The sequence below is a fragment of the Pithys albifrons genome, chromosome 6 (assembly GCF_047495875.1).
Source record: "Pithys albifrons albifrons isolate INPA30051 chromosome 6, PitAlb_v1, whole genome shotgun sequence".
Classification (NCBI taxonomy): Eukaryota; Metazoa; Chordata; class Aves; order Passeriformes; family Thamnophilidae; genus Pithys; species Pithys albifrons.
In genome coordinates this window covers 37740742-37754298 of record NC_092463.1, presented here as the reverse complement: position 1 = coordinate 37754298, position 13557 = coordinate 37740742, and the positions used below count along the sequence as shown (strand labels likewise).

Genomic DNA, 13557 nt, shown 5'->3' with positions numbered 1-13557 from the left:
GTGATGCTCAGGGCAATAATGGGACTGAATCATATGCAAAATCCTCGTCAGCCTCAGTTTGTTCAACAGCCCACACTGTACACCTATGTAAAACAGATAATATAACCAGTTGATGTCTTGACTGATATTTAGTTCAACAGGTTTTTTTAATTACCTTGAAATACTGAGAGTTTAATACATGAAATTGTGGCATTTTTTAGCCTCACTACACTGTCAAAACTCCCACCTTTGTGATTTTTAGCTCAAAGAGGATTTACTCAAGGCCTAGAAGAGGCACAGTCTTCCTCCTCATCCAAAAACAACTCTTATACTCGTCCATAAACACCTCTTCTACTCTTTAATCTCCTGAGATGAGTATGGGTATTATTAAATACCACATCTTGTCCAACTTACTTTATTGCAGATTGTCTCAAATACTATGCTAAATATTATTTTAAACAGAACCAAAATCTATTTCCTAATTTCTTAAAAAGATCCAATCATTTTTCAAGGTTACAAGGAAATTGCAGCTGGAAGTTTATTCCAAGCTTACAGAAAACAATAGGTTTATTTCCAGGCAGTTGAATTTCCAGGCAGTTAAAGTCAGGACACATTATTTAGTTTCACAAAATACCATTTAGCAAAGGATGGATGAGCAAACTTACATGCAATTTCCTGGAGTACAATTTTTTTATTGCTATAATTTTAGGACTGCAGTGCTGATCTTCCAGAGTAGTATAAACTGCAAACCTAAGAAGGGAAATACTTCAAATGCTCCCAAACCTCCACTCCGTTATGCATTCAGCATTCTGCAGAAAACAAAGCTTAACTCACGGAGAAAATTTCCCTTTGGTAGGAAGCCCCTCTGGGGCTGCTCTCTGAGTGTTCCCAGTGTGCACACATACCCAATGGCAGCTGGTGTAAGGCGAGTGTGTAACTGGGGTGTGGTTGAAGTTGTTGTCGTCGTCAGAGAGCCATCAGTTCCACTCTTCTCCCAGTCAAACGGGTCACTTTCAATAACCCCAAACGTCTTCATGCTGTTGTCAAACACAGACATGAGAAGCTGAAAATGAAGAAAAAAGTTAATAAGCTTAATTTTTGTCTAAGAGAACAAGCAATTAAGAAATATCCTCCTGTAATACTGACAACAATTAAAAAAAACCCAGACACTTCTTTATATTAACCACTCCTCATTTTCAAGATTTCAAAGTCAAGATACACAAAACTCTGTTTTATTTTTTAAAAAAAGAGAAAAAAATCCACTCACATCTGTGTTTTTATCAGGAACAAGGCAAAGATACACCATAGACTTCCACAAAAAGACAAATACATACACACACATACGGAAGCATAACTACATTGCTCCAGAATAGCATACAGTGGCTCTTCAGTAGATGAAAAGAATGTATTTGGTAACATAAAGGAACCAAGAAATGAATGAGATGTAGGGAACGGTTTGTTAATTCATTCTGTCATTAAGAACCATGTATCATTTACTTTGTCTAATGCTGACATTCATCCCACATAAATGTCCAAGTTTTCCATCCTCATTTTATGCTATGAAAAAGTATTTAGAAAAATTTGTGTCCATGACAGAAAAAGAAATTGCATTGTCTTTCATCTCTTTGGGAAATAAAACTTTGTCTCTCTTCTAATTCTAGTCAAAGAGGGGAAGGCTCTGTCTATATCAATCCCTTACTCCAAAATTTCTAAATTTTTTGTTTTTCCTAAAAGTTAAATTTTTCATGTTTTTTTCAACCTAAGATGCTGAACATTTTTCTACAGTATCCTTTGGCATACCCTTCGGCAATATAAAAGAGATGGGAAGTTTGAATAGTTCTTCCTGTGCAGAGTGGTCTCACCCATTTAATCCTTACTTTCAAGAGCCCTCCATGTGCCACCCATCCCAGTCAGTTCTGTAACCCTACTGAACTGCACAAAGCCATAATTTCCTCTGTCCCTTATGTACTCTGTTTTATTCTCCTCTTCCTGTAAAATGAAAGCAGTGTCTCTGCAGTAATTTTTAAGGTCATTCTCCTTTGAATTTCTAGTACAATGCAAATACAACTCAAATGCTTAATGTCAGGAGGCTGAGGCAATATGTGTACAAATACCTGAATAAAATAAACATCTGACACTGACAAATCAAATACAGATTCTGGGCCTATGTCATGAACTTTTTAGACTGTAGACTCTTCAAAGGAGGGATGCCAACCAGGGACATACAGAGGTTCTTGCTCAGTGCCTACCCACAAATGCTAACAAAGAATGATACATATCAAAGGTAGGAACAGCATCGCTGCAAACAGAAGTTAAGAGACAAAAGAGTTTAAAAGACCATTCTCACAGCTCTATATAAAACCACCCTGCTCTGGTCTAAAGCACATGAGCAAGACTGTGCCATAAGGTTCAGGCTGCAGCTACACAACTGCAAATGTTCCATGACCAACCACAGGACTGTAAATTACTGGGCTTCTTTATGATGGAAAAACTCTGTACTGGTATCATGTTAATCCTTGAGTGCATGTGCTGTGTTAGACACAAATAGAACACAGAAAAAGCTTTTGTAAAAATATGCTTGTGCATACGCTTTATCATTCAGGAAACACATTGTAAATAAAACATATTTAATATTCTAAAATCAAGGTTTTTCTATACAAAATCAAAATCTCTGCAATCAGTAATTTTTACCATAGGAAAAAATAATCTCATGCATCTTTGTAACTAGGCACACAAAATATTGCAATCTTTTTCTTCACTTGATTGTAAACTATAGATAATTTCCACCGAAATTTGTAATAGAAAAGAAAAAAAAAAGTCAAGGTACTTTTTTTCAGGAATGCTTTAGATTTCCTGTATTTGTAATAACATTTTTTAACATTCAAATTATTGCACAAAAATTCATTTATTTGTTTTGCAATTGTGCAGAAGAACATTTCAGTACATTTAGAAAAATCCACTTACTAACAGAAAATTAGTTATTCCTTGATGGTTTTAGTTCTTATTTTAATTCTTACATATCTTGTTTTCTTTGTTAATCTCACCATGCAAAGCACAGGAATCATTCTTATCAGTTATAACTCCAGACTTAGTCAGAATTACTTATTTATTGAGTTGAACCAGTTCAACTTGCACACCTGCAGCAAACCATTCCTTCTGGTTTGGCTGAGTTGGGGAGCTGCACAAAGGCACAGAGGCAGACAGGCAAGGCAACTGAGGAGCAACAGGAACATGTGCTGCTTCTGGGAGCCAGAGGGAAGGAAGGCACAGAGGGACAACTTCTCGTGGTGGGCAATTAAAGCAGTTCAACTTCTCCCACAGTTTGTGAGACTAAAAAAAACTCTCAAGTCCCTCCTCCCCTGCTTTTCCTGAGTGTTCCTCTGCTGCTTTCCACAAAATTACATAGAAAAGCATTCTGTCTTTATTTATTGTTTAACCATGGGTCAACACTGAGTGAATGCGATCCACATTCTACAGCATATCCTCTCCGCACATATCACCTGATCAATGAGCAGAGACTGCCCATTTCAGTAGGCAATATTCTCTTAAATAAAGAAAAAATTCTAGTTTTCTGGTGACCTCTGTAGGCAATGCTTCAGCCTTAAAAACCCACAATGTGTGCATGTTGTGCTCTAGCTGTAGGTGCTGAGTTCCAGACTTTGGAAAATTGCCAGAATGACTATCACTGAGATAACAATCTGATCAATTTAATCTACAGAGCACTCACTAGAGGCTATGATAGTAGGACAGCTCCACATCCTAACATGACTGAAAAGCATCTTGTCAATTGTTTTTAGAAGCTTAAATGCCTTACACTTCTCAAATGGAAAAAAAAGTCATATGTGAACCACAAGGTTTCGGTGGCACTAGATGTTCATTGAAGTAACTTTGTGGTGGCACAAATCATAATGACTACCAAGATTACACAATGAAATCAAAGTCAATTGAAGATGAAACAGCATAAAATTCTCGTATTTATAAAACTGAAGGACAAAATAGTACAAGTGTTTACCTGGTAATCAGGCTTTGTAAAGTAATCTAAATTAGAAATGTGATCCAGAAAGACGCTAAATTCTTGAGGAAGATGCTTCAACATAAGTCTGTGTTCATACCTTTCTTTAATGGAGCCCACTTGTTCCTAGGAGTAATCAACACAACAAACATTACCACACCTTCATTCTCTGCTAGAACATACATTATATTCAATACACAGCCATTCAATACACTACTAGACAGTACATTACACTGAATGGTGCTGAGAAAGGCCAGTCTATATCAGACAGCAAGAAAAGAGATCCTATCATTGCCCTCAGTACACTTGCAAAATAATGTGCAATCTTCAAATTCAGTACAAAACCCATTTAATTTTCCGCTATGTTTGTGTTGTTTGAATGCTGACTGGTATCAAGGACTAAGCACTTCAATCTGTCCAAAAGGTATGTTTTAAAGATTTAGATATCCTGTTTCATCATCTGAAGTTCAGTTACTTTTTTGGCGTATATTTGGTCATGTAAGATGAGTAAATCCAACCCAAAAATGAGACGCCATCTATGTATCACATTGTCATCTACACAAAACCATATCAGAGAATAACCTGGTTTCAGTATCATTTCAAAAGAAACTGCAAGAAGTAGTAACAGGCTAACTAGGTGTTGTTTCTTTGCATACCTCACCTAGGACACATGACTTAAGACAAAACTACATATTGTCTGATTCATTTTTGTTCACCAGCAAATAAAAAATGACCATTTCACAAATAATCAAAAGAGATAAGAAATTTTAACTGTGTGATAGGTGAAATAAAGTACTCAAGTGAAAACAGGAATAATGAAATAAGCAGCAAATATACACTTACTTTTGCCTTTTAAAATATTTTCAACCAAGAAGTACAACTTACTTCCTGCCTAGAACAGTTTGTAAAATTTGATTGCTTTTTATACCATGACACTAGGGATGAGAACTACCACTGGAAAACGCTGGAAAATGGAATGTTAAAATTAACGAACCAGTGATTCTTAGTGAAATCTTTATCACAGCATTTTCCTGGAATCCAGAAGAATATCTCCCTCATCCCCATTGGTTTCACCTCCAGGTTTACCTTATCTTTTATTTTTCTCCAAGGCAGTTGCCCAACAACAAATTCCACCAACATGTAGAAGAGAGACCAGAGGTCATCATGCCGACCCATTTCCTGCGAAAAAGAAATATTATTCTAGTGCATATTACAAATACCTAAGACAGAAGGGAAGAGAAATTCTTTACTGCTCCAGAGTTAAATTATTATATATAAAATTTAGTATAATCTATGCTGCAAAACAAGTTTCACTAAATCCATCAACTATTTAAGGAGAAAGATACAAGTAAATTTCCACAGAGAACCAAAACAAAACTTGAAGTGCATTACTGCCTGACATCAGTTGTGTAAGGGCTATGACACAGACTGCGATACTCACCCTGTTTCTGTGAGCATTGATCGATGCATAGCGAACCGTTCCTCGAAAACCAGCGACAGCTCGTGGCTGACAAAGAACAGAAAAAGAAAAGATGCTCAGCATCAGAAATAAACCCTCAGACAACTTGGCATCGACAAAGTGAGTACGGAGCCAGAAGATATCTCATTTGAGACTTTGATTTCAGTTTACCATGTTTCTGCAAATCCTCAGTGGAAATCTGAGCAGGAATCACAAAGTGACATGTCATAGTTTTTTTTAAGTATGTAATCATTTTTAAACTGTGATCTATTGATGGCAGTATTTGTTCTCCACAGGCATCACATCCTGTTCACCTCATCCCTCAACATATGGCAGAACAATCCATCTTTTTTCTCCAATAATGAAACTATTTTTTAGTTTTAACTATTAGAAGTTTGAGGGTTTAAATTCTGACGGGATCTTAGCCATAACTTTCTCCTCTTTGCTAAAATACACCAATATTTCATGGTATGAACATACAACCAGCCATTTATTGAAATGTGCTAGCAATATACTCACAAATTATTTTCTGAACTAACAAGCCAATCAATTTTGAGACGTTCCAACAGCACAGTAAGTCATGAGCAATCTCAATGGCTCAGCAATAAATAGCAAAGGCTGAACTACAGGCATCAATTTAAAACGTTTCTTTTTTTCTAGTTTCTGAAAACCAGCATTTCCTCTCTAACACTCTAGATATCAAACAATTGGTGGTTTATAATCACATTTTCCCATCCTTCTTTTCTTCAAATATAACATTACAGAAAGAATTACATAATTGAAAACAGTCACTATTCAGAGATACCTACAATTTTTTAAAAATCGAACTGTAGTGTTATTACCTTGCCTAAGGCAAATATCCAATCCATGCTACTCCCTAAATTAAGCATTCTATATAGACAGAACTGCCAGAACTGCTAAATTTGCTTTCTTTTATGCAGTCTTATCTTTCCAACCAATACTTCTTTTGGTTTCTTCTACCAATGAACATAAGAAACTTCAATTATCTGCCTCACCTCTGGCTTGTACTTGAAGAGGTATTGGTGATCTGTCTGCCTGACTAAGACTTGTGGTATTTCATAAGATTGTAAAAAAAATTGCCTAATACATTGAAATGTCTGGTTTGATACACACACAAACATAACCACAATACACAATTATTACCCTATTGAGATACAACACTTCTATCTCTGCCTATCTATCTATCTATCTGAATGTCTGCCTGTCTATCTATCTATAGTATAGCATAATATTTTCTTATCCACCAACAGATGCTATACAGAGCTACCATTTAAATAAATCAGGAGCTGTTGTTGCTGTCAACAACTCTACCAATTGAATCCATCAGGATTATGCAGCAACATCTTTAAAAAATGATTCAACAGCCCATATAGTCAATATCTGCTAGTGTAGTATGATGAGAGCTGAACCAGTGCTCGTTAAGGCAGAGAATATCTTCTAGGATGTTTTTGACAGGAAGAGCTTTACAGATGATATTCCATAAATCTTAGGTGTTGCACGTTACCATTAAGCTTAAATGGTGCTTGGAAAACATTTCATGTTCAGGCAGGACAAGATCAATTGTCTGTCTGTCTGCCTTGTTAAACCTTTAATCTTGTATCATATTCCATACTGAACATTACCCTGAATTGAAACATAACAGTGTAGTTGGAGAAATTTCACATTACCATGCAATTATAAAAAGAATAGATCAAAACACTTTGGAACTGCTAAATCTCAGGAGAAACTAAATTTTTCCAAAAAAACCCACTTAAATCTCCTTCTTTGTAGTTGTGCAAGTTGGCAAACCATGCACGTAAGACTAATGCAGCATCACTGCCAAGACAATCAAAATCCACATACATTTACAAAAAGATGCACTTTAATGAACAGCACTTCTTCAGAAGGGCACGGAGAGCTTAACTGTAGAACCATTGAAAATACAAATTCTACAAATCTCAAGAGCATATAGTTTCAGAAGATGAAACCAAATGCTTACTCTTCTTCAGCCCCTGGTATGAATGTTAAAAAGGAAGACTATATTCAGTTTTACTAAGTTAAATATTTCCATTCTTCTGAGAATAATGAAAAATACTAAAACTAGGATGAAATGAGGCTTTTATTTCTAGTATAACAACTTGAATTCCTACTTGATAACTAGGAAAAAAATGCTTCAGTTGCTGGACAAAGCAATAAAAAAAATACTAAGAAATGTCATATGAAAACTAAATTACTCCATTCAGTTTACAAAATCTACCAATCTGACCTATTCCAGTTCTGTCCCGGGGAAGGAAAGTCCATACGAGGAATTTTGTTGTGTGCCAATTCAAAAGCCTTTGAATGTTAAAGTCACTGCCATCCCTATAGCCCTAAAATGATTTCAATTATCTGAGAATCACACGGATGGGAAAGGCGAAGAGAAAAAAAAAAGCCTAAAAAATAGCATGATTACTGCTTCTATCTATGATTTTATCATGAAGTGAATTCTGAATAATTTAATCCAGCAAGGATATCTAAATCCTTTTACTATCTCCTGCCTTAAGTACAGTTTCCATAAATCTGACTTAAAAGCATATCCATTGTATTTTAAGACACAATGAAATATCTTTTAGTAATGCATCTGGTCACTATTTAATAGTGGTATTACAATGCCAAACAACAGTAACGTAGTTCTAGAATATCACCATCAACGTGAATGTTGGCTCTGTAGGTCAAACCAAGTTTTCCCAATACAGAATAGAGTTTCCCAACTTCTGAGCATTTGCAAAACTTCTGAAACTGTTTCAGAACTCTACATGCACCCCACAACACCTCATGCAGCAAAAGTGAAATATTACAGGCAATAATAGCAATTCATGAATGAGTCACTGGATTTTTTCAGTTAAAAATTCTCGTCTGCTATTACCGATCATATTAATTTGTTTGTGGACACCTCAAGAACATACTTTGCACATCTTCAATAAAATTGAACCTTGTTTGGTTCAGTTTATATGAAAAAAAATTTACTAGTATAATTAACTCAAGCAGTGATCTGAAAGTTAGGATTGTCTCTGTTATGATTACTGGCACTAAATGCCTTAAACTTAATTTAAAATCAATTATTTTGAAGATACAAGCATATGAAGCAGATCCAATGATTGTGATGGCTTTTCCTACCCATAAAGGTACTTTGCAATGTAAGAACAGTGTTCTTTGCAGGTGGCCCTGCCTGGAAATACAGTGCCTGAGATGAACTCAGGCAGGAAATTAGGAGTTCCTAGAAAAATGAACAAACTCCTCAAAGCACACGTATTTACAGATTCCTGGGAGACACTATGCTTACAAACCTGTCTACAAATGTTGCTTCTTTGAAGAGGCTGTGGAGGAGGCAAATCTCAATCCTTAGCTCAGTTCAGTGACCCCAGATAAATGCTCTAGGTTTATTGCACTGGGCAATGTCAGAAATGTTACACAGAGCAAGTTAACTAATTACTGTAGTTACAGAAAATGAATAATAAACACAAAAAATAAACCAATATTGATACTTTACATTGTATCTCACATACACCATGGTCCTCCCTATCAATCAGGCTGTGACTGAGAATTCTGAAGCATCTCTATGTTTTGCACTGAGAAGCAGCAGTGCTGCCTCTAAAGCCAAGTTCAAAAGCACTTAAGGGGAAAAAGTAGAGAAGCAGCCACCGAGGTTACCTCTATTTCCCCTTGTTAAAGGCAGAAGAACTCTCCTTTCTTTTCACTCTAAAATGTCCATTTTCTAGTTCTTATGCCCACCAGAACTTCTATGATTGGAAATATACACAGTTTCAATTCTTTCAAAACTTTCTTCATACCAAATAGCTTCAACAACTCACATTCCAATCCCCACTTTTTGGGGGATATAGGTTTTGCAATCTAATGGAATGCCTAGCACGTGTTAGCACCAGTGAAAAATAAATGAAAAACCCAGGGATCTTCTAGGTAAGGAAAGATTAAGCAGTTGAAATATAATTACCATAACAATGTATTATACATCTTAATTAGTTTTCACTACATATACAGGTCTTCAAACCCACACTTTAAGCTTTATCTTAAAATCCACATCAGACACTAATAACTGAGTATTTGCAATTAGAATTCTTTATCAACTTGGCAACTAGAGTTGTTGGTATGACACATTACTTAGATCTACCAAAACAGATGTTGTGATTTCCAAAAACTGGCTGCAGCTGTCTGATCCTATGCTACCTATTTCCAGCAGAAGCTGGGAAACAAGCTGAGTTAACATTTAACAGTACAATTAAATTTTGCTGTTGTGAGCTGTAACAGACATGTGATGACAAATGAAAATCTAACTCCTACTTCATGTACTATAAAGAGCATCACCATCTCTAAGACAGCAGTATTTGATACACAAACCAACTCCTGAGCTACTCAGTTTTCAGTCTGGAGTATTTACTTAGCCAACGTGATACACTAGCTGAAAATGATGATTGTTCCAAAGTTGATTCATGAGCAGACAAAAAGTCTGGTGGGCTGGAGATGGTAACAACCTACTAAGTGTCTGTCACAAGCCTGATCTTACTGCAGTGAAAAATCACACAGGATGAATCTGCTTGCTTTGCTCCACGCAGTCTTTCTTCTTCCTCTTACACCATGAGCTGAAGCAGAGATTACTTTAAGAGGGACACTATCTACATAAACCAGCTGTGCTCTGGCACAGAATTCCCCCAGACAGCTGAATATTGTTTTATTTATCTTTGTAAGTAAAAATTTTACAGTTGTTCTGCACTATAGGAAGTTCATGCTCTTACAAGAGTTCTGAGTGGAGAACCAATCCCTTAATTTTTAATTGTTTTGTACATATCTTACTTAGTATTTATAATGATAATTATAACATTATACCATATATTAAACAGTTGCATAAATCCAGAAGTAGACTAGTTCAGTAGGTGACGTATTTTAACTACGGATGGAAAGCAAAACATCTCAAGGTGCATAAATGTACCTTCTATCCAATTCTCTTCCCCATCCCACAGGGGCAGGAGGGGGAGTGGGGGAAAGGAGCAAGAGGCTGTGTGGTGCTTGGTTGTCAGCTGAAGTTAAACCACAACAGGAAAATAACACATTTTCCTTCTTGTCTTTTAAATCATACAAAATAATTTTTCAAAACTTAACAAAGAATTTAGCCAATAGCTCAGAAACAATTGGAAATTAAGTTTCTGGTTTGATTTTGGTTTGCTTCTATTTTTACCAGGAAACCAATTTTACTGGGCCAATCCATCTCTTTCCACTACAATAGCTTTTAATTTCAGAGAGCTCTCAAAGACTTCCAGTTCCAGCAACTTTAATGAAAATTGGTGATTAAAGACAGAACCCAAATCAGCAAATTGACACAGAGACAGGCAGCTACAATTCAATCAAAATGCCTCACATCCATGTTAAAGACACCAATCAGCTGGTCAACCAGCATTAATTTTTAATGGCAAGTAAGTACATGTCTAGTCACAAAAGTGCAACCATGTACTGCTCAGAAAAGGAGAGTGTAGTATGAAGCTGAAAATATAAAGAAATCTGGAGGGCATAAGGGAAACATAAAACAGCAGGTTTCACCATTCATGGAATAATTTCTTTAAAAAAATAAGTTCAAATCTCAGTAGAAAAACTGTTTCTCTTTTTTCTTTGTTGGGTTTTTTTTAAGGTTGTTATAGCCCATTCCCCTGAGCATCTATTAATTCTATGGGAAACAAAGGAACTGCTGAATCAGAATACAGAACAGCTATACAGCACATTATAGAATGTCTAAATTAAATTTCTAAGTTAAATTCTTCAATGATCGTTTGAACATGGTATCAGTGTTCTGCATACCACAGGAAAGTTAAAAAACCAATATACCCTAACAACTGCAAAGTATTCTGATATTTTTTCATATCTCAACTACTTATCAATCTGTTCCTTCAGGAAGTATATTACTACTGTGTATTCTGTTTTAATTTTCACCCCAAACCAGTAGGTCACAATGAATCTTACTCTCAAACACATAACTACACATGATTTTCATAAGTTTTTAATTGTTGCAAGATTATTCAATTGAACTGTTACAAAACAATGTCACACCACATGAAATTCACATATCCATTCTACTTTTGTCACCAAGTCAATTGATAATGCTCTTTTTTTTATCTCTTGCATTAACTCTCTGCCTTTTTGACCTTGTACTATCACACATGAGACACCAGCTGTCAGACTCTGCAATACTGACTTCCTTCATTATTTCTTTGTCAGTAATACAACCAAACTTGCAAGGATCATGTTCAGTGGAAGCTGAAAATGCACTGTAAGACTGTGCCTTAAGTATTCTCCCTCTATGTCCTTGAAGGAGGTTATGGCAGACAAAAATTAGTGTTACACTGGCAGGTTGAACACAGCAGTGTCCTTACAGCTGCACAGGTCTGTCACTGGTACGTATATCACAGCTAGGCATTACTTCAAAAACTTTTGAAACCTAACCATTTAATAGTTATTGTAATCTAGTAAAAATAATGCCTGCACAAATCCCTCCAAACTAACTCCCTTGTCCTCCCTATAACCTCAAATGACTAGTGTCATAATTCTTTCAACCTATGCAAATCGCTTATATTTCAATTAAACAAAGGGCTCTTGACTGAAGAAAGTAAAAAAAATCCCAACAGATTTTAGGATTGCCCAGTTATAGACATTTCATCCTGGGAACTTGTCAGGCACAGGTCTTTACTTTGTAACCATCAGGCAGCTGTTGAGGAGGAGTAGTAACTTTTTGTCACTTCCTTGTTCCAGCAATTGTGTTGCAAGATAATGGTGTGTTCACTCAGAGACCCAGGACTATTACAGAGAAAGGAATTTATTAACATGTTTTTCTTCCTCCATCACAGAATTATAGAATCATTTAGTTGGAAAACACCTCTAAGATCATCGAGTCCAGCCATTAACCAACCCGGCACTGCCAAGTCCACCACTCAACCACGTCCCCAGGTGCCACATCCACATATCTTTTAAATATCTCCAGGAATGGTGACTTCGGGGCAACCTGTTCCAGTGCTTGACTATCACCCTTCCCACAGTTTGAATCTTTCTATGATAGTAAGGAGGAGAGGATGATGGTGTTATCAGTTTGGTAGAGCACTATCAAAGAGAACCTTTTGCTGGCCCTGAGAAGATCAGCCCTCTGGGAGCACTGGAAGGCTCTTGAGCACTACTTGTGCCATGCCTGAATAGTTATGTAGCTCTTGCTCCATGTCAAAGAGTGCCTCCTCACTGAGTTTGAGAATGCATGATGAACAAGTCCTATGTTTTTCAAAAACAGGTTAGGAAAAGGATAAAACAGGATTATCTTCAGGCTCAAACTGTTCCTCGCGACATATCATGTACAGTAGCATAGCACATATAGAAACACTTCTTTGTCACATTCATCATTTGCAGCCTGGCCAACAGCAGCCCAACTGCACAGCAGAGGAAATATTAATGAGACGTGGCTCCAGTAAACTTGATTCACACAAGAGTGACAGTGAAAGGAGGAGGCTAAAGAGAAGTTGTTGCAATAACTGGTAAGAAAATAACCTAAGGATTGATGAAAATTTTATCAGAAGAGAGAAGGCACGTGGATAAATTTTAGCAAAGTTTGCAAAAGTTTCAGAGAGAAAATAGTAAGATTTAATGGCAACTTGCAGGTAAAAAAATGAAATAAAGGAGCTTAAAAATTGCATTTTAAGTTTAAATGACGATACATGTTAAATATGAGACAGGTAGTACAGCTGAGGAAGATGAAAATATTTCAAGGGGAAAAATAAATATGATTTTCCTCATTTAGGTGCATGCATACAATTTTTAACTAATCATATCCCTGTGCAATGCACTGTTAGGAACTGAGAGACAGCACTACTGAGAAAAGATAGCATAAAGTAAATGCCAACACAGGCATAAGGTAAATGCTTCTCAATGGGATGAAACAGTCACTGAACAGCACATTTAACAAAATGACGTGGACCATTACTTTGCAGCACCAGGCTTTCAACAGTGTTATCCAGATATGGAAGTCAGGTCTGTTTAGACTAGTTAACATATTTTAGCCAATTATTTATTATATGCTTGATGT

At 36.3% G+C, this 13557-nt stretch overlaps 1 protein-coding gene across 2 annotated transcripts in view; it reads right to left on the bottom strand.

The window, feature by feature from the left end:
• Positions 1-13557, bottom strand: part of TTBK2 (tau tubulin kinase 2) — an 87926-nt gene that overhangs the window by 30385 nt on the left and 43984 nt on the right. For both annotated transcript variants that reach the window (XM_071558318.1, XM_071558320.1), the window contains exons 7-10: positions 5433-5498; positions 5078-5170; positions 3992-4117; positions 885-1042 (exon numbers count right to left, since the gene is read on the bottom strand). In XM_071558318.1, the coding sequence (XP_071414419.1) occupies positions 885-1042; positions 3992-4117; positions 5078-5170; positions 5433-5498 (443 nt within the window). The remainder of the gene's footprint in view (positions 1-884; positions 1043-3991; positions 4118-5077; positions 5171-5432; positions 5499-13557) is intronic.